At 44.5% G+C, this 22798-nt stretch overlaps 1 protein-coding gene across 1 annotated transcript in view; it reads left to right on the forward strand.

The window, feature by feature from the left end:
• LOC130404632 (pro-neuregulin-3, membrane-bound isoform) overlaps nucleotides 1-22798 on the forward strand; it is a 285157-nt gene that overhangs the window by 245134 nt on the left and 17225 nt on the right. Inside the window, exons 5-6 of the mRNA XM_056609478.1 lie at nucleotides 8799-8825; nucleotides 15079-15181. Coding sequence (XP_056465453.1) covers nucleotides 8799-8825; nucleotides 15079-15181 — 130 coding nt within the window. The remainder of the gene's footprint in view (nucleotides 1-8798; nucleotides 8826-15078; nucleotides 15182-22798) is intronic.

Raw genomic sequence — 22798 nt, forward strand, 5'->3', positions numbered from 1 at the left:
CGTCGGCCTCCCGGCCCGAGGCCCTGATAGGACATGGGAGCGACATTCGAGAGCCCGTTCCAAACACCAGCGGTCTGGTCCGAGGCGGTTTGTTGCCGATGGTTTACCGTGTTCTGGAGGCTGTGCAGTGGTCCCCAAGCGGCGGCGGCGGCGGCTGAGACACCCCAGGCTCTACTTCGTGTCCTACCTCGCTGTCTGACTCAGTGGTCTGGGCGCGAGCGCTGCCTAAGGGGACGAGTCAATCGTCCAGTCCAGATGGTGGACTCTGGGAAGAACACGTCATCTGGGCATGGTTTTCACTTTGTAAACCTGGAATCAGCACCTCACCTTCACCTCGATTGGATGAAGAAGGGCCAGGGTGGGCTGATAGGGGGGGGGGGGGGGGGGGGGGGGGCGCTGCCAAGGCTTGGCCCCCTTCTGTCTTTTTCTTCAACTCCGTGCCTCCTATATGGTTAGGGTAAAGCGCTCTCTCTCTCTCTCTCTCTCTCTCTCTCTCTCTCTCTCTCTCTCTCTCTCTCTCTCTCTCTCTCTCTCTCTCTCTCTCTCTCTCTCTCTCTCTCTCTCTCTCTCTCTCTCTCTCTCACTCTCTCTCTCTCTCTCTCTTCTCTGCATCTGGACGTTCGCAGATGGCCCCCTCCCATGGTTTTAGGCTAATTTCTGCTGTCATGTTATAATATATGGTTTCATATGATGATGATTATGAGGAAGCTGTAACAGTGTAGTTAACCTTCATATTCCAGTTACCTCCGCCAGCTATGCTGAAAGTTTAGAATAGCTTATTTCACTATTTTATCTGTGATCGTTTGTTGGATGTGTGTGTGTTTGTTGATTTGTGTGTGTATGTGTGTGTGTGTGTGTGTGTGTGTGTGTGTGTGTGTGTGTGTGTATGTATGTTCGCCCCATTATTACGTGCTAAAATCATGTGCTAAAATCCAATTAATTGATCCCTTATCCACACTTTCCGTGACCTTGGCAACATGGTTTAAATCAACACATGTTAAGGTATAGGGAGACATCTTTTGTTTCTACCAGTACAGATGAACATATATATATATATATTTATTTATTTATTTTTCGTTGAGATTGATAGTACCTGTATTTGGCCCATCGCGAGCCTGGGGAATCTGTGCTCACCACGCATCAGTTGCACCTTTATAGCTACATTTATATCTCTAAAGTAAGACAATGATTAAATCTTCAAAGTCTTGTCAAGGTAGCGGTGGGAGAGGGATTGCATGTTTGGCACCAGATTCTGGAGAAGAAGGAGCTGCCTCCCCTCATCCGACCGCATCAGAACAGTGAATGGAATGGATCTTCTGACAATTCCTCCGATTACACCGTACAATAGTGGTGCAACAGTTCACGGGTTACCCGTGATCCGTACGGATCAACCCTCACGGTTCAGGACGCAAGTGATCCGCGTATCGGCTGATAAAAAAAAAGAAGAAAGAAAGTTGTGCGTTCACGTGATCAGCGCATGTTTAAAGGACAATTCCAGTATTTAGCACATTGAGCCCCCTTTCTCTTTTGTCTAGGATGAAATATAGCGGTTGACACACCGAAATGTTGACTATTGGTTCTGTCTCAGGTGTTTGGCTCATTTCGATTTGCCCCTGCCTGCTTCAGAATGGCTGGCTTTGGGAATACACAAACCTGTCCTTAAACAACCCTGAACGTTTGTTTTCCGAAATGTGCAACCCACCGAGTGGTAAGTCGTGTTCGTTGATGTTCCTAATCAAGTATCGTCGCGAAATACAGTTTCTGACGTGTTTTATTTGGCATTTCGTAAATCCCATTGAAACGGAAACCGGACCGGAACCGGAGGCGGAAATGGGGTGTTTATGTTGGTTGTAGTCTTTTCGCCCGGTTCTCTGTGCTTCCTTTGGAAAAATTTTTTTTTATTATTATTTACTATCCATGTTAAAAAGATGAAGGAATAATGCCTCAGATTGCACTTTATTTTGTTTAAATTATTATTATTTTTTTTAATTACCGGTACGTTTTTATTTTATGTGGACACAAGCAATTTCTTTAAATATTTACTGTGCTTAAAGGAAGCAGGATTATTACCAATTTGTTCACTTTATTTTGTTTTTACACATTGGAAGATTTTATTTAAAGTCACATTTGTCTTGTTATCCTTTTTGTTGTTGTTGATCCGAAAATGATCCGACCAGTGACTCAAAAACCGTGACACGATCCGAACCGTGAGTTTTGTGATCCGTTGCACCCCTACCGTAAAAGCTGTAGCAGCTGTGTTCACCTCAAGGAGTGAATAGGTTTGTGTCATGGTCATAGGTAGCTCAGGTGTAAACGCTAAAACAGGTATGCTCTATGGTTAGTGTTAAGAGTTGTCGTAATCAGAAGAAGCAGTAAGGGATAAAATCACAGCAATAGAGCAGGAATATCACAATATATATGCTGAGATTTAGATAATGTCATTTACACACTACATACATTCTGATGTGATTCACTCACACGCTTTTATCCATGTTTATTAAACGGTCAGTTGACAGGCAGTCAAAAGAAATGTAGGCATGTGTAGTGGTATAATATGCTGGATTTAACACGTAAGCAAAATAGCCAACACTTCCAATGTCAAAGGATGCTACAAAACAAAAGGTATTGTGTTTTTAAGGGAACTCTGGGATTTGCAGTTTCAAAAAACAATTGTCCACAATCTTGCTGGATTGCCACTTCAATAACAATTCATACAATCCTGATGGGGAGGACTACAGGGTAAAGCATCAGAAAGTCAGCTGTTTCTCCTTCCCTCTCCGCTGTTATTATTGCTGTGTGAGCACAGGGGAAACCACCAATGGGATTTCAGTTGGTGGAACAATGTCTCTTCACTAGATGCTGTTGTTTTAACACCTCAAACAAACCAACCCAGTGTCTTGGGTTCGGTACATGAGTGTGCTTGTGTGTGTGTGTGTGTGTGTGTGTGTGTGTGTGTGTGTGTGTGTGTGTGTGTGTGTGTGTGTGTGTGTGTGCGTGTGTGTGTGTGTGTGTGTGTGTGTGTGTGTGTGTGTGTGTGTGTGTGTGTGTGTGTGTGTGTGTATTATATTTTAATACTACTAACTAACAACCACTAATATATATAAAATATACTTTTTAAATTGAATCTCAAAAGAAAAAAACAGTGTTTGAGGTACACATACAATTTATTCATTTATAAGTCATGTTAAAGTACAATAATGCATAAAAATGCATAACAATAGAGCCTGTGTAGCGCCCCGGAACACTGTAAAGAGGTCAGGGTTAAAGCCCCGAATGCCTTCACGTTCTAGAAACATCCCTGGGGGTATCGCTGACAGCTGGGGAAATCTGAATTAGGTCAGAGCTTTGGTGATGATCAAAGCCGAGGTATGAAGGATGATCTCAAACTTTGTGGCAGCTCACGCCGAACAACTGGTTTACCTCCTGGAACAACGGCTCTCTATAAATTCCCAGAGTCTGCATATGTATGTTCTGACAGCAGTGTGTAATTGGGAGACACATGTTAGGTATTGGTTTGTAATTAGAGACTGTGCAATTATTCTCACCCTCTGTTATGAAACATTTTAATATGTAACGTGGGCTCCACTAATTATAAAAACTGCAGGCCTGTTTTTTTCAGACCTGCAGGGGAGGATTTTTCTTATTTTTAAATGATGGTATTGCGACTGTTTTTTAAATGAACAAAGTAATTATTGTGTTATGGTGTGTGTGTGTGTTTGTGTGTGTGTGTGTGTGTGTGTGTGTGTGTGTGTGTGTGTGTGTGTGTGTGTGTGTGTGTGTGTGTGTGTGTGTGTGTGTGTGTGTGTGTGTGTGTGTGTGTGCGTGTGTGTGTGTGTGTGTGTGTGTGTGTGTGTGTGTGTGTGTGTGTGTGTGTGTGTGTGTGTGTGCGTGCGTGCGTGCACGCGTGCGTGCGTGTGTGTGTGTCGCCAGATGGGGCTAGGGATTAGGAGAGAAACAATATTGCATTAAATTGTAAGTTATTTCCTTACTACCAATCCAGAGCATTGTCAAAGAAAAACACTGTTGCCTGGGGGCTAGTTGTAGAGAGCTAAGGCAGAAGTCAAAAACACACACGCCACACACAAACAGACAAACACACACACACACACACACACTCACACACACACACACACACACACACACACACACACACACACACACACACACACACACACACACACACACACACACACACACACACACACATACACACACACACACCCTATTTTGTCAAACTATTCATGAGACTGACTCACAAAGTTTTTTTTATTTGAGTTTTATAGGACAGCTATGAATTAATAAAACAAAATAAATAATAATACAAAAAGCCAACGTCATGCTGTGCTGACACTTTCATCAGACCAGTGGCGGTTTTAGGCACGGGCGAACCAGGCAGCCGCCCGGGGCGGCATATTTGTGGGGGGCGCCAAGTCACATGGGGGGCGCCACGAGCAGTAAAAAAGTAAACCGCGTAGCGGTTATCAATGAAGTACTACATAACATTGTGTTGGGAATAGGTATTTTGGCGCCCCCTCTGGCTGCAGGCGCACACCTGCTCGTTGAGAAGATGCCGTGCGCAGACGGAATGAATCCCCCACTGAAGCCTGTAGGTTCACGATACGTACCCCCCCCCCCCATCCCCCCCCCCCCCTAGAGCAGGGTAGTACATGAGAGCAAGCCACAGGGGTGTACTTAAACTCCAGAGTACCTGAAATGGAAAAACAAAGGGCTGCCTCCCTGTGAAATGAGTAGTTTGATTCAGACAGTTAAAGGTCTCATTTGTGATGTTTGTTTTAAATTACACTTATTTTCGGATTACAGAAACTGTCTATTCTTTGGCTTAAACCATAAAAATAATGTTTGTTCATTTGTGCACCATGTGCAGACACACACACACACACACACACACACACACACACACACACACACACACACACACACACACACACACACACACACACACACACACACACACACACACACACACACACACACACACTGATTTTATTTTTGTCCGGAGCACACAATAACTATAATGATGTTTTACAGACCAACAGTTTTTATAATTGAGGGAACGTGTCAGAAAGAGGAATCGATTGAAGAATGGTGAGGGACCAGACCACATATCCACCTGTGTGTTCAGTCCTGCAGGTGTCTTGTCCTCACATAGGGGGCAGAGAGAGAGGGCTCTCTGACCATTAAAAAGCTGATGCCATTTGGAATCGCTAGTAGTAGTATCATTAGTAGTCATTTTAGATTTGTGTTGTGGATCTTATACATTTCCCTGACATAATAATATTCATGTTGTCGTCATGTTTGATATAATAAACACTACCATTCAAAAGCTTGGGGTCACCCAGGCAATTTCATGTTTTCCATGAAAATGCACACTATTAAACAGTTTTCAACTGTGCTAACATAATTGCACAACGGTTTTCTAATCACCAATTAGGGTTTTAGCTCGATTAGCTAAACAATGTACCATTAGAACACAGGAGTGATGGTTGCTGGAAATGGGCTTCTGTACACCTATAGATATTTATCAGCCGTTCCAGCTATAATAGTCATTTACCACATTAACAATGTCTAGATTTAATTCCTGATTAATTTTATGTTATCCGCATTGAAATTAGAATTTTCTGAGCGGTGTATTCTTTTTTTAAACTTAATTCACGCTGCCTACTTATTCAAATAATTCACGATAAAATGTAAATTTAAGGAATATTGTTCATAAATAAAATATCAAATTGCTGCTACGAAAGTGGTGCTCCTAGTCAAATGTGAGAAATCCAGACATTAAAACATGACACATTATCAGACAGCAGACTCGGGCGGCCCTCATCCTAGCATTCATTAGTCACATTTACTGTACATTCATCCACCCTATATCTGTATACTGCACTCCACTGCTGGTATAAACTAGCATTATCCTTCCCTCCCCACCATCACCAAGGCCATCTGTCAACACATCACCCCCCCCCCCCCAACCTGAGGGAGACATCCCTCCAGCTGAGAGCAGCCAAAGCTCTCTCTGAAGACGCTGCAACGTGCTAAGTGCTTCCACAGAACCCAGCCACATTGCAATTAGTACATTGAAAATAAATAAAAGTGTGTACTCTTATTGGTACACACTTGGATAATAATGCAGAGGCCAAACAGAGAATGATAAACCAGCGTTGCTGCTAAGCAAGGATGTTTTACCAATCTGGTCATGTGTCCCTGTGAGAGCATCTCTTTGTCACCCAAAGGCTTCATCCTAGGAAGTCAGGTGGGTGTTCACACACCTGTGTGTGTGTGTGTGTGTGTGTGTGTGTGTGTGTGTGTGTGTGTGTGTGTGTGTGTGTGTGTGTGTGTGTGTGTGTGTGTGTGTGTGTGTGTGTGTGTGTGTGTGTGTGTGTGTGTGTGTGTGTGTGTGTGTGTCTGTGTCTGTGTGTGTGTGTGTGTGTGTGTGTCTGTGTCTGTGTCTGTGTGTGTGTGTGTGTGTGTGTGTGTGTGTGTGTGTGTGTGTGTGTGTGTGTGTGTGTGTGTGTGTGTGTGTCTGTGTGTGTGTGATGCCATACGGTGAGGAAGGCTTGGGGGGCAGGAATATGCATCCTGTTGTGTTACTTCCTCTCCCTATGGAGGACATCACGCACACACGGAAAGACACAGACACACACAGCCTATACTCACGCTTACACACACAACAATCACACATTCAATTATTAGACATTGGATCAATTTAAAGAAACCAATTACTGTAATTGGTAAGCTTAAACACCCTGGCATTGAAGCAAATGAATGAATTCAACATAACCATGCATATTATCAAAGAAGTGTTGAATATGAATAGCTGTGATTACCCAAGGGGAATGATTATGCTGCAGAGACAGTGGGGGGCCAACGGTCAGAAATTAGGAGTCTGCTTCAGAAATATGATCAGTAGCGACCGGTGGGACATTTTAACCTCCGCCTTCCCATAAAGCAGGGGACAACACAACAGTGACCGAAACGCTTTAGACCCAATCTCTAGGTGGACAAGGTGTTCTGTGAATATCGATTGACCCATGTGTCTGTATAAGTCAAGCTCTTTTAATGTGTTTGTGTCTATTCTTGCCTGTTTGTGTTGACTTTCTGGCAGTGTTGGAGTGCTAGAAGCTAACGATGTTGTCTAACCAGCGATTCTCACCCCAAAATGTTTTTTTGCTGGTGCAATGATTTTTGAATGCATAATTTTACAGCAGCTTATAAAAAGGTATAAATGTTCGCGTGAATAATTTTTTCAGAATTGCCCTTCTCTCCGACCTTTACATGGTTAAAGGCACATTGATGCTCTGCTTTTTGCCATTGTACAGGTTCAGTGGTTTTCTTGGTCATCACGGTCTAGTGGAAAATGGACTGCATTTATCCAGCACTTTTCGAACCAGAGGCCACTCAAAGTGCTTTACAATATTACCTCACATTCACCTATTCATGCACACATTCACACACCGACGGTGACGTCAGCCATGCAAGGCGACAGCCTTAGCACGCTCTACTCCCTGAGCCATATGCCCCCCCTAGTTGACATTTGAAACCTGTCCCGATGCCTCATCGACTTCTTCAACCTGAGATGACGAGAGACAAAAAATGGAAACGAAAGAAAGAGCAGGGAAACAATCTCCCTGTGCTATTGCTCCTCTCCCGTCCACATCCCGACGCCGGCGTTCCCTTCTGTCTTTCCCAATTTTTTCCGCGGGAAAACACATGTAGAAGGCTGAGAGAGGTCCACAGGTCAACGCCAAAGTGAAAGATGATCGGCTTCCACCGCCCGGCTAACACAGTGTGATAAGGTGGGGTGGGGGAGGGGTGACACGGAGGTGGAGGTGGGGGCGGGGGGATGGGGGACCTTGTCAGGAGATAAGGGCACCTAGACACGAGACAGGCTGAACCTTAAGGCGCGGGGCGGGACGGCGGAGGAAGGTTGCCGTGGTGAAGGGGCAAAAGTGGGACTCCTTCTTTATCGGATCCATCACTTATCTCTCCTGTCTGCTCTACATCGATGCCATAATGGTGCAGCTGTATCATAGGGTGTTGCGGGGATGAATGGCGCTGTCAAACAATTATGGACGCAAACATGGCAACTTGATACAAAAACTGCACAAATAAACACAACTAATCGGTTTCAGGAGTGTAAACGCGATGCATAAACGATTGTAATAGAGTGATACAATGAACTACTGACTCATACTTCTGTTTTTACAATATTTGAATGCTGGATTTCTTTGGCTGCGGTTCGATGTGTGTAGTGTGTTGTGTGTTGTGTATTCTGTGTGTTGTGTATTCTGTGTGTTGTGTGTTCAGTGTGTGTAGTGTGTAATATGTTGTGTGTTCAGCCTGTTGGGTGTTGAGTGTGGTGTCTTCAGTCTGTGTTGTGTGTTCAGTGTGTGCGTTGTGTTTGCAGTGTGGGTTGTGTGTTCAGCGCGTTGTGTGTGGAGTGTGTTGTGTGTTGAGTGTGTGCAGTGTGTTCAGCGTGTATAGTGTGTTGTGTGTTGTGTGTTGTGTGTAGTTTGTTGTGTGTTGCGTGTGCGTTGCACGGGCGTGTCAGCTCTAAGGGAGCAGCACCTCTCTCAGCCCTCTGATGTCGTGTGACAGAGAGGGAGCGAGCCGATAGAGTTGCTTACACAAACAACAGCCAGACAGCAGACAGTAATCCATATATGCATGCTGACACTGCACCCACATATTGTTTTTAATAACTTATTGTGTCTCCATCTCTCTCCCCCTCCCTCACCCTGCCTCTCCCTATTACACTCTTTTCTCCCCATGTGCTGAACCAGAAGATCACTTGGGCATTGAATTCATGGGTAAGTGAAGTTGGATTTTTTTAAATTCTGTTTTCCCATCTGTTTGACTCACATGCATATAGGAGTGGCACTGCATCGACATGGATAAAAAAAAAAAATACAGGATAATAATGAATAAATAAAGAGAGTCCATTACTAAGCATGCAACATTGAGTCACGCACATAATCATCCTTTAAATTGTGGACCAGATGTAAAGCCATTGATGAACTATGACAGAGATACAAAGGACATTGGGGCCACGTCACACATCCACACCCAGCTGTTCAGCAATTCATTTATGCAGCTCCTTTACATTAATGTGTGTTTTGTATGTGCTTATTGCTTTTCTCTCATCTTCTATTCAGTTTCCTGTCACTAGCTCTCCAACTCTCCTTTTTCTCTCTCTCTCTCTCTCTTGTTCCCTATTTAATGCACTTGCTGGTAAAGCGTCCTTCCAAATCACTAATATACTGCTGTCTCCTTGGAAACAGGAGATTTTATATGATGTTGGCATTGTTACCAATGTTACCCCTCATTAGCATGTGTGTGTGTATGTGTAAGTGCGAGTTTTTGTATGTGTGCCTGCGTGCACCCATGCAATGCATGCATGAGTGCGTACATGAGTGTGTGCGAGTGTGCATCACGCATGAATCTGTCAATGGACGCTTGTTTGCCCTTGTAGCTATGGTAATCATGAGATGTGTGTGTGTTGTATGTGTGTGTGTATTTGTGTGTGTGCGTGTGTGCGTGCGTGCGTTTGTGGGTGTGTGTGCGTGCGTTTGTGTGTGTGTGTGTGTGTGTGTGTGTGTGTGTGTGTGTGTGCGTGTGCGTGTGTGTGTGTGCATGTGTGTGTGGCTGCTGGCTGTAACGTTGGCAATGACAGCATAGCATCGGTGGCTACCGACGGGGCTAGAGCAGGATGCTGAAGCTGGATCCCTCCATCCCATAATCAACACGGCCGCCGATGGTGCTTCTTCCATCTGCTTCATTAGAGCCGGGGTCCGGGGCCTTAGACGCTCGGATCCGACCCCCATTAGTGGTAGCGGCAGCTTCATTCTTTTAAGAGCAGGAAGACGAGGCTTCCTCTCAGCCTGATCTCTGCTCTCTCTGCTGAGCAGACAACAGACGCTTTCAGACAGGAAACCTCTCTTCAGACGTTTAATCCCAGTTCCTTTTTCACAGCTCTCTCTCTCTGTCTGTCTCTCTCTCTCTCTCTCTCTCTGTCTCTCTCTCTCTCTCTCTCTCTCTCTCTCTCTCTCTCTCTATATATATATATACATATAAAGCCATCTCTATATACTAAATGGGATAGGGTTGGTGGGTTAGTGTTAACCATAACCCTGTTAAATATTGTGTTAACAAAAACCTTAGTTAATGTAACATTACCTGAGCTAGCCTGAACACCATGAACACTATAGATAATTACTCCTACAACGTAAGCTAACTGTTTACTCACTGTCAGTTATGCAACGAGTACTGCATTATCTAATGTTGATTAAGGGTTAGTTAATGTGAATTAATGGTAAATGAATGTACCCTTATTGTAAAGTGTTACCAATGTTATTAGCTTAAATTGCATTTCAGGCTTTCTATAAAAAGTGAATTGTGGCTGTGTTGTTTACAGGTCCTCTGATGCATAGTGTAATTAGTTGGATTAGAGTCTGCAATATTAGGCAAACCATTCATATTTAATGTCTTTCTCTCCGATTTCACTAAGAAGAGTATAAACTAAACTGAATGCAAAATATTTTGATACACAATCACACATTACGGTAATTCTTCCCTTGCAGCACTTATATATTCCTGAGAATAAGTCTCTCAATATTGGATTATACTTCTAGCACGTTGAATTAAAGTCCATTGTCTTGGAGCAGACCCTTCACCATCATGAATTAATTCAAGGTCTGAATCTCTAAACTTACAGTCTGCCTTTCAGCAGCACATGAATTTCTGATTTCTTGGAACTCTTCGTCTCCACACTTCTTTGCATTGGTGTGTGAGCACTGTGTCTTTCCAGTCATTCATAGTCACTCATCACTCAAATCAATATTTCCTTTCCATCTGAAATCAGTGAGCTCTGACTTGAATATGTTCTTGCCGGTTGTAAATCAGAGTCTGAGGAGAATGTTACAGGAAACGATTTATGGTGGGAGATGGATTTTAAATTGCGTTCTTTCCGACTACTCTGAGGGGTTATGATGTGAGTTTGTGTGTGTGTGTGTGTGTGTGTGTGTGTGTGTGTGTGTGTGTGTGTGTGTGTGTGTGTGTGTGTGTGTGTGTGTGTGTGTGTGTGTGTGTGTGTGTGTGTGTGTGTGTGTGTGTGTGTTTGATAAATGTAAATCACTCCAGCAAAAACATACCGATATGTTTAAATGTGTGTGAGCGTGTATGTGTGTATCCGGGAGTGTGTTCAGAAGTGTGTGGCTCTTGAAAGAAGCACCCAGTTAAGCACTTAATATTATTACGTTTTTCACACATTGAGTCTTGGCAGAGCCCTCCCTGTCTCCTCTTGACTTTTGCGACTTCATAATTGTGGAAAACATTTATAGAAAACATTTGGCTGCATGAAATAAAGTATCTCTGCAGTGGCAGTGGTGTCTGCGTCGCACTCCGAGACGCTGAATATTCAGCCTCAGAAGCTAAATGAGGAACACAGAAGACAGATCATTAGAGCAGTGGCAGCCCCTGCAGGATCATCCCAGGCTGGGGACGCAGGGCGTAGCCGCGACGGCCTGCCACTGCAGTCTGGTGCCCCCTGTTGGAAGTGTTTTGATCCAAGCCCCAGACAGCAAACGTGGTTCATCCCTGGGGTGGCCCCCAGAGGCAGAGAGATGTACTATTAGCATCCAGCCCCGCGAGGCCACAGCTCACAACGATCCTACTACAGCAGAATACGCCCTCGATCCAACCGCAGACGTAGAGCAGCGAGGTGGGGGTGGAAGGTGCATCATGGCTGCTTCGGAAGCGATTGATTGTCGTAGGAGGACGCTCTGTTAATGAGGACATGTCCAGACGCCTCTAGATGTTCCCATTCACACATGCAGAGCCCATACAGGAAATCTTCCGGAACATTGCAGGGACAGAATGCATGTGTGTGAGGGGCTCTAGTGGAGGTTTCAATAATGGCAGGACACGTTGGTAGAGGAAGAAGGCACTCTTTGATCATCTGAAACAAATGTCCCTTAAGGCTGGGCATCTAACCAGGGACCCTCTCCTGCATGCAGATAATAGAGCTGGAGCAGTCCAGCTGTCGTGCGCTTGTCTTCAAGCAGTAGAGTATGTGTTTTAGCCTAGTAGTGTTGATCCATCTACAAATACATGTAAAAGTCCCTCAACCAAACCCAACACAGTATTAGGGTCCTGCCCCCTTTCAGCAGCACAAGTCTGTCATGACAGGACTGCTTGTTCGATTAAAGATCAGGCTGGAAATAAATGGAGTGCATGTGGATAGACAAATAAAAATGTACACACGGCTGGCGCTTTTCACCAGTAAATGCACTCAACAGCACCACCTAATGGCTGCATATATGTTGACACACATATATCTTCTTGTGAAGATGAGCAGCTCAGCATACGGCTTTTCATGAGCTTTGTTTGGTTCTTTCTTTTGCCACTTCTGGTTCTCTTCTTGCTTCCCCCGTTACCTCATGTTTTGTTCCTGCTCCTTTATGGTCTGACCTGAAACAACTCACAGACGATGCCGGTCTGGAGAGCAACGGTTCATGCCGTTGCAGCATATTGTAGTTCTCTGTGTCTCCAGGCCAGTGGTGCGGACTGAAGACACCGTGCCTGGCCTCTGAGTCAGCAAGCCTCTAGGCACCGCTTCAACTAGTCTTTGCACTTTGAGTGCATGTGTGCGTGCTTATGTGTGTGTGTATGCGTGTGTGGGTTGGGGCGGGGGGGGTCTGTGTGTGGTGCGTCTGTGTGTGGTGTGTGTGTGTGTGTGTGTGTGTGTGTGTGTGTGTGTGTATGTGTGTATGTGTGTGTGTGTGTGTGTGTGTGGGTTTGTGCATGTGTTTGTGTGTGTGTGTGCTTGCATGCGTTTATGGCATGCCTGCGTGTCTCTGTTTATGTGAGAGAATATATCTGTGTGTGTGTGTGTGTGTGTGTGTGTGTGTGTGTGTGTGTGTGTGTGTGTGTGTGTGTGTGTGTGTGTGTGTGTGTGTGTGTGTGTGTGTGTGTTTGTGTTTTGTGAGAGAGTATGCCCGTATTAGACTGTGTGTATGTGTGTGTGCGTCCAATGCGTCTGATGATCATTACCTGGGGATGTTTAGGGAGTAACGATCTCAGTATGAATGCTCTCAGGCGATCACTGCTCAGCTCTAGTGAGGTGCGCTGATCTGTGGAACACCCTAACACTGGCCATCACTGCTTCACTGGCCATCACTACCTGTCTCTTCATCACCCTGGTGAAAACACTATTCAAAGATGACCCAGCATCACTCAACAACACAAGGATGTTTAAAAAATAAGGCTTCATGCTACCAATGACTTCTTCTCTCTTTCTTTCTTTGTCCGAAACCCTTCATCCGTTTCCATTCAAGCGTGGTGAAGTTTGACCTACAGGTCTCTAGCTAACTCTGAACGTTGCCATTAGGCACTCAGGTCTGCTCATAGGCCAGATCTTTAAAGCCAAATGAATACACAGTATGACCTCTGACCCTGAATGGAACTCTCTCACTCTAAAATTCTCTTTCTCTCACTCTCTTTTCCATTTGTATTGATATATTCTCATAAAGAGAGTGTGTGTTGCTACACTGTTTTGGTCAGTCTACGGTCTGGTCCTGTGTGTGGATACAGTTTTACGTAGTGATTTCCTTTTCCCACTCTCTTAGTCCTCATGTCTTCACCCTGCATCTCTGCCCTCTATTCCCCTTCCTTTAATCCAATTTCTCATTTTTTACAACTTCGACTTGCACCCTCGCTCATTCTCTGGCCATTCAGTATCCTATGGGGGAAGCCAGAATCTCTTTCTAATGGTATAATTATGTCTAACGAGCCCATTTGATGATTCAGGCTGATTAGGGGGCATCAAAACAACTCTTCCTCCAAACACGAGACAGAGAGACAGAGAGCGAGGGAGAGAGAGAGGGAGAGGGCGAGGGAGAGTGATAGAGAGAGGGAAAGACAGAGAGAAAGGGAGAGGGAGGGACAGAGAGAGAGGGAGAGGGAGAGACAGAGATAGAGGGAGAGACAGAGACAGAGGGAGAGGGAGAGGAGTTTGTACAGCCCGAGGATGGCTTGTCTGTTCAGTTAGGTTTGGTGGTATCGAGTTACCTCGCCTCTTAGTTGATGACCACCCAGGGCACAGACTGGATGGAAGGTCGAGGGTGGATAAAACAATGTTCAAAGCAGGCCGGTCGTGTGTCTGCGGCGACTGTGCCGCTTGAGCAGTCGAAGATTTAGTGAATGCTTGATCATTTAGAATATAGCATGTTTACCTTTACTTTGATATGATATGCGGACTGAGCGTCTAGGTAAGGATTCAAAGTGTATTTCCTTTAAACGCCAGATACACCACATTTGACCGAATCTCCACAACATCAACAGCACACACCTGTCCTCCTTCTGAAGGACTGGTGACCCCGTTTGGTTCCCCTGTGCTTGTAGAGCTTCTCAAGGCTACTCTGGTTAACTTGTTCTTTAGGTAGCAGAGCAGCTCCAATTCCACTCCCCTCATGGTGTTTTCCCACGCTAACATTACTTCATGCTAAGGTTTCCTTATTGTGACCTAGCATAACACAGGGGCTGTTTCAGTCAATAATAATGTGAGGCAGTGCTTGAGAATTGCAAATGGCTCTTGAGTTGATGGTTCAATTTATTTTGGATAATAATTATGCCTTGTACAAATCACAGTGCCACAAATACAAAACGATGCAGGGCAGCTCAGGAGAGCAGTTGCATTGTAAATGGTTGCTAGATGATCTTAAATGGCATTTTGGGTTCTTGTCTGCGTAGTAGGAATCTCAAAACCATGTTTAATTCCGTGTGAATATTAACTCAGTTTCCTTGTGCATATTAAATGGCGCCTCGGTGGACCTGCATATATTTACATCCATGTTCTTACACAGAGAGTTTTAATGGTTGTACAACATCACGTTGACGCTCTTCTCTCCATATCATCATCGCTGTGTCCACGCCCCCGTCACGCTTGACAGCAAACACGCGCTGGTGGACCCGCGGGGGTTTGTTCTGTGTGTACTCTCTCGCTGCTGATGAGTCTGCTGTTCAAACATTCATGTGACCCCTTCTTTTCCCCCTTCTGTGTTGCAGAGAGCAAGGAGGTGTACAAGAGACAGGTCCTGTCCATCACATCCATCGCCATGGCGATCAGCCTCCTGGGCACCCTGTGTATGGCCCTCTACTGCCGCAACAAGTTAGTAGATGAAAAACACACACAAAAACACACAGACACACACACTCACACCTTGGAAGCCCCCGACACACACGTTGACCACATAAAAAAGAAAGAGAGATGTTTCATTGCAATAAGACGGGTTTTGAACTGTTACCCTTGGTCCTGTCAAATACCGACAATAACACAAGATACAAGAGCTGTTACCGTTTGTGGTTGTCACTGGGGCCCTGTAGACGTTCATTGCTCGACATAACCAAACAAGGTCAACCAATCTTGGACGCCCATGCGTCCGGACTCTCTCTCTCGCTCTCTCTCTCTCTCTCTCTCTCTCTCTCTCTCTCTCTCTCTCTCTCTCTCTCTCTCTCTCTCTCTCCCCTCCCTTACTACCGGCTCTTCTTCCAACGTCCCCCACTAAATACGGTTAAGTAACCCTATGAATGGCATACTAACATGTCCATCAATTCATGTCTGCTGCAACAGTGGAAAGCTTGCTACGCCTAAGACTGATTGTTTCCCTTTAGAGGGGACGGGTCAAACCTCCAGTCCTAAATGGCAGTCAGTCATCTAGAGGAGACGGGGCATGAGAACAGCCCCTGATAGATGCCACTGTAATTCTACGCTTCCTGTGAAAAATAGGGATGTGAGTGAGTGAGCCGGTAAATGACAAGATAATCGCATCGACACATGATGGACAGCCCATCTCCAATAGAGACATAATTGAGTCTGGTATAATACCCTTTTCCTGTGAGATGTTGCATAAAGACTCTGAGGGAAAAACGTGCATGCACATTTAATGGAGGCATAATAAATTACGCAAAACATTTAAAGTTGCTATTTACAACAGTCTAATGTGTATTCAGCGGGGCGAACTGCGTTGGTTATGATCCAGGTTGGGTAGGACGAACAGGAGCGTCTGTATACTGCAGAGCTAATGGGGATCTCAGGCCATGCCCCACCCGTATACAGCTTGGTAGTACAAGTCGCAGAAGCATCTAGCGTCCGCCTCAGGGAAGCCTGGCGCGTCAAGCCTCCGGCACGACAGAGATACCCCTGGCGTGATGGGAGCAGGAACAAGGAAGAAACGATAACAACCTTAACATAACCTGAACCCTATCTGCCACCCCTTAACCTAACCTTAACCCAATAATAATAAACCCAATAAACAATAACCCTATTTGTATTCACTAAACCTAACTGACTATAGATGACTTATAAGCTAATGAGGTAATGGTTTATAAGATTGTGTATAAAACATGATTTCTAAGCTATTTACGTTGTGATCAATGCTTGATAAACGACTAAATAATGCAGCAATTAATGTTAACAATGGAAGGTAGTTTGAATGCATTATTTAAGTATTTTGTGTGAGCTTGTCTCTAAGTAAGGCACAGATTAGTATCTGTGCCTTACTTGGAGTTTATATATAACATTTAAAGGCTGTAAATGCCTCAAGTACATTTGCATAAGTTTCATTACCCTTCTCATACTAGTCTCAGAAGTAACAGAAAAGAATGAAAATAGGCACAAAGTAACACAAAAAATGGCAAGATGTATTGTTAATACAGAAAATAGCAATATTTGGTAAAATTCTCCAAACAAAAAACACATGGCATACATTGAACACAACACACACATTGCATTGAATCAAAAATACGACTTCTGACATCTTTGAATGTCATGAATCATTCAACCAAATCTGCCGTCACAGTGCTTCTTTGCAAGCTATTCATTCCCCTCAGGGGCCTGTGGTCTAGGTCTGCTCCTTGTGGGACATCGTGGTGGGGGCCTCCACACCCCCCGCTGTGGGTGATGGTGTGACGATGGCCCATACGTCACCCATACTTGCTGATCCAGGTCTCACATGACGGGCATCAGGAGGACTCGATGTCTTCGAGTTCCCAACTCCACGAGACTTTAAAGAGGCTTTCCAGATGATCCCTGTTGATGCATCACATCCCAAAAACCCGCCTCTTTCTGTTACACCCACCAGCCTTTCCTCTCCCACACTGAGGACAGAAGAGGGAGCAACCAAACAAGACAGAAAGACTAAAATGGATGAAATGTTTTAACAATCATAATTATACAATTATATTTTTATTGTAATGTTGCTACACAATTAAATTATTATTTTCCCACAGTTTACCATTTTTAGAAGGCTTGTTGCTTTGACATGCCTATATTTTGAGGCGATAACTACTCTCATCTATCTCAATGAACACTCGTTTTCCCCCACCCTGCTGGCCTCTGTGCCTTCTCATTGGTTCAGCGGCTGTGACACAGACCTCCCTCAGTTCTGTGGCCAGCTTGCTAAGGGTTGCTGAACTGGCTGAAACACTGTCATCCATCATTTTAAATCAGTTAATTTCCGATCTTTGTTGTCCCTCGAGGGGAAATTAGATTTACAATAGTAGGTAAAACCACAGGCGTAACATAAAAAGGACATGGGACATTAATCAGAACAATAACAGCAAACAGCCAAAGAAAAAACACATCTGTTTGGATACTACTGTTAAAATCAGAGGAATTAGTAGTAGTAAAAGTATTAGAATTGTAGCATCGTAGACACTGATTTAATCTCCATAGAAAGGTAAATCAAATTGAGCGGTTCATGTGTATTTCATTATGAGATTATTAGTCTCCCTTTACATGAGCTGCATCCAGTCTTCATGTCTTCATGTCCATGTCTTCAGATCAACCTCAGCCTGACTGAGATTTGTTTTGCCTTTCCTCTATGTTCTGCTTGTCAACACATGATAATGAAAAAAGGAATAAAATCAAAAGCTGTCTACATGCCCCACCACCCCCAACCCAACCACAAACACTACCTTTGATGGACATAACGTTTCTTGCGATAAGGGAGAATGTGGAAACATATTTGTCCAGTAGTCTCTAAAATGACAAACTGGGTCAAAGGGTATTGAGAGCCGGTCACAACCAGACACCAGCGGGGACATGGATGTCCCTTAGCTGCCACAGTGCTGAGTATGCTTGTTGTTTGCTGACTCACATTAAGGGTGATAGGTTGCTAAACTTTTTAACCTTCTAGCAAACTGTAAGCTTGTACAGAAAAGGTTTAGGGACATTTAAATTCATAACTTTACATTCCTTCAGGTGAAAAGGCTTGCTTTGAAAACGTAAATACTAGTGCTTAAAAGTACAGCTAACCGGACGGATGACAATAAGATTTTGTCACTGTTTGGCAAAGGAATATGTCTCGACATGATTTAGATTAAAAAGATTGCTTGTGTGTGACCCATATAATACATGCATGGCCCTAATAGCATTGCGCCATCCCTGTTTTACTGTTGCTATGTAAGATACGTGCGTAACACTGGTAACTGTTAGACTATTTTTGATGGCATGGCCCTACTCTTCCTCTGATTCCCACAGCCTGACATTAGAGTTTCTCATGTGGCTCTTGCTGAAAGAACAGGAGGTTGATGCTGGTCTCCTGTCTTCGGCAAATTACACAGGAGGAGTTCTTCCAGAAAACATTCTGCTATAGAGGTTTCAGGAAGTCAGGTGACGTATGATAAAGAGCTACAAAGTGCATGTAGGGAGGAGGTCATAGTAGCTGAAGGGGTCAAAAACAGCACTTTCCCCAAGGAGACCATGGTTCATCCTGTATTATTTTGGACATATTGACTCATTCGTTTTCAGTTGCAGTTTTGTTAGGGTTAGGAAACACAACTGTTTGGTAAGGTTTAGGTAACATAACTGTTTGGTTAGGTTTAAGCAACATAACTGTTTGGTTAGGTTTAAGCAACATAACTGTTTGGTTAGGTTTAGGTAACATAACTGTTTGGTTAGGTTTAGGCAACAAACTACTTGGTTAGGTTTAGGCAACATACAGTAACTACTTTGTTGGATTTAGGCAACAAAACTACCTGGTTAGGTTGAGGTAGCAAACTACTTGGTTAGGTTTAGGAAACAAACGACTTGATTAGGATTAGGTAGGGTGATGAATGGTTTAGGTTGAGAGTTAGATGTTTTGTCGAGTAATATGTTAGATGTTGGATGTTAAGGTAGAGTTCGATGGATCATATCTTTGTTCTCAACCTCTGACACTGCGTTGATAGGGTTAGGGTAAAGGTTAGGGTTAGGGTTAGGGCTGTGAACAAACGGAATCCATTGTAAAATAGACTCAGTTGAACAATGTCTAGACAGTAGAACAGCCCCCATGTCCTGCCATAACCTCCTGCTCTTTCAGCGGGGGCTCCTGACCAGGCGCGTGCTGTCCATATGGGCAGGTGGGGCGGCGAACTCCCTGCAAAAGCATGCTCCCCGAAAAAATAGTTCCTCAGTAAATCATTGCTCCAAGTTTATTTTTAATAATGTGATTGTCACATTAACTATCTATAGTTTCTGTAGGCTTTCCGACTATTTTTGATCTGTTGATATCAAATTGATGGTGGCGATTCTAGTTTAGTTTAACGAGTCATGCAATGTGGGGCAGGGGAGCTCAACGACCGCGTCCCTCCGTATGTTTCTCGCATAACCCTGCAGGCTGCAATAAGAATTGCAATCCGCGCTATAAGACGCCCATATGGTCGTAAAGTAGTCTGCCCCATGGTCATATTCTAGGACTGTTGTTGTTTAAAATCGAATAACTCCGACTGTATCTTTCAGCATTGAAGCCTATTTATTTATTTCAGCAGGTATTAAAATTGTATACCTGATTTCATACCTAATTTAAACAGCTGTTATTGAGAAACATCTGATTTCAAAAGTGTTGTTATTGAGAGATTTCCACACATCGTCGGGCCAAGTTCCAAATCGAAGGTCTGCTTGATTGATGACTTGTATTTCTACTTTTCGTGTATTTGCAATGCCCTCGCTCAGCCTGTTGTTAAATTGTTGTTGGATTGTTAAAATAAAATATGGAAGAATTAACTTCCCTACAATGTCGAATTTGTCCTTTGCAGAGTTGGTGTTTCCATTGCACCTAGGCTATTCTAATTAGCCCGACATCATATGACGAGTGTTGCGGATGGCACTTCAAAAGCGTGCAGTAACATTAGGCTATTAGTTTATTTTTAACTCTTACTCACATTTAGTTTAGTTAACATGTTTTAATGTAGCTCAAAATATACATGTTAAAAATATATATAAATTGTGGGTGTGGTCATACGCCAGCAGTTACTGCCCCACCGAAATGAAGGGGCACCGCACGCTACTGCTCCTAACATCGTCAGGCTAAGCCAATCAGAGGCAGAGCATAGCGAGTCATGCCTTCGCCAACCTAGAAAAAAAGAATCACTCACGGGTAGTGGCATAATTGAACCGAATTTAGTTATTGAGGGATTTAACAGGCTGTGTAGTTGCCTTTGCAGATAAGCTTAATTGGATGTTTTAGATTAATTTAACAATGAACAATTATTTTGTATAGGTGTGCCCCTGCTCCCTACTGCACCGCTCACAGCCAGAAGAAGCACAATGGAGCTGGGTTGTACTGGCTGAGGGTAGAGGGGCAATAGGATAATGTGCTGACTAGGAGAGCGTCTATAACAGTTGGCATTTGGTAAAAACCAAAAATAAAGTCCTGGGATAAATTATTCTTATTTCGAGTTAGGCACAGTGCTCTAGTACGTTACAAGGGTGCGTGCATATGTGTGTCTCTGTGTCATATGGTGTGTACCTCATATTCTCATTTTTATCTATTGTACAGCTCTAAATAAGGTCTTGCTGGTTCCATCCAGCCAATCCACTGATTCTGATACGTCTGACTCCATGTCTAGATCAGAGTACTGAATCCAAGTGGTGACTTGCAAGCTTAAAATAATTGTGTGTGTGTGTGTGTGTGTGTGTGTGTGTGTGTGTGTGTGTGTGTGTGTGTGTGTGTGTGTGTGTGTGTGTGTGTGTGTGTGTGTGTGTGTGTGTGTGTGTGTGTGTGTGTGTGTGTGTGTGTGTGGAAAAGGTGGCCTAAAAAAGGTCTGTTCTTCTGGAGGGGGCTTCCAGAAGGCTCCCGCCGCCTCCATGGTGTAGGTTTTGCTGGGCGGTCAAGCCTACTTCAGAGGATCCCAGAATCCCCAGTCGGCATCAGTGAAAGACTGATGACCTGGCGCATTCCCCTCACCAACATCCGTCATGCCGCCCTCATCAGTGCATATGCCCAAACACTGGATGCTGACCCTGAGTGCAAGGAACTCTTCTATGCCTCCCTGCACTCCGCCATAAATAAAACACCCTCCACCGACAAGCTCATTCTCCTCGGGGACTTTAACACGGGAGTGGGCTCTGACAGTGTGTTATGGAAGGATGTGCTTGGGCAGCACGATGTTGGTAAACTCAATGAAAACCTCACTCTCTGCTCTGAGTATCAGTTGGTCATCACCAACACCTTGTTCCAACTGGGCTGAAACACAGCGTACCCTCAGAGCCATGAAGAATGACTGGTGGACAAAGAAAGCCCACGAGATACAGCATCACGTGGACACCAACAACTCCCGTACTTTCTATGACTCCATCAAGGCTATTTATGGCCCACAGAGGAAGAACATAACCCCGGTCAGATCAGCAGATGGTACCATCCTGTACAAGGAAAAACAACAGATCCTGGACAAATGGGCTGAGCATTTCAACACCCTGCTGAACACCTCATATCCAACCAGGATGGACACACTTGCCGACCTCCCATGCCTGCCAACCGTCACTGATCTGGACTCCTCCCCCAGCTTTGCTGGGGTACGAAAAGCCATCGCTGGCCTGAAGAACAACAAGAGCCCAGGCCTTGATGGAGTCCCGGCAGAAATCCTGAAGCATGGCGGATACCTCCTCACCCGCAGATTACACCAACTGATCATTAACATTTGGTCATCTGAAGTAATCCCGCAAGATTGGAAGGATGCCAACATCATCACAATCTTTAAGCGCAAAGGAGACAAAGCAGAATGCGGTAATAGCAGAGGCATTTCCCTCTTGTCAGTTGCCGGTAAGGTGCTAGCACGGATTATGCTACTCCGACTAGCTTCTCATGCTACTAATAACATCCTACCGGAGACCGAGTGCGGCTTTAGACAACAGCGAACTACCGCAGACATGATCTTTGCTGCTAGACAGATACAGGAAAAATGCAGAGAACACTGCAAAGACCTGTACCTAGCTTTCATTGATCTGTCCAAGGCCTTCGACACTGTGAACCGGGAACTGCTGTGGGAAGTGCTGGGGAAGCTGGGGGTTCCACCAAAGCTCAGAAACATCTTGCGGAAGTTTCATGATGGGATGCAAGCCTGTGTGAGTGTTGGTTGGCCAACAATCTCCATTCTTCAATGTGGATGTGGGGGTCAAGCAAGGGTGTGTCCTAGCCCCAACCATCTTCAACATATTCCTCTCCACAGTCACCCTCCTCTCCCACATACTCCTGGACCCTTCTGATGGGGTACAGATACAGTACAGACTGGATGGCAACCTCTTCAACATTAGGCGCCTCCAAGCCTTCACCAAAACCACCACCCAACACATCTTAGAGCTACAGTATGCAGATGACTGTGCTCTCCTCGGCCACTCAACAGAATCTCTACAGCATGCGCTGAATGTGGTCGCCTCCATCTACAGCTACTCCAAATCAACATCAAGAAAACACAAATAGTTGCTCAGGAGTTCACCCCCCAAACGTGTGTGCCCACCTTCACCCTC

The sequence above is a fragment of the Gadus chalcogrammus genome, chromosome 15, assembly GCF_026213295.1.
Source record: "Gadus chalcogrammus isolate NIFS_2021 chromosome 15, NIFS_Gcha_1.0, whole genome shotgun sequence".
In the NCBI taxonomy this organism is placed as follows: Eukaryota; Metazoa; Chordata; class Actinopteri; order Gadiformes; family Gadidae; genus Gadus; species Gadus chalcogrammus.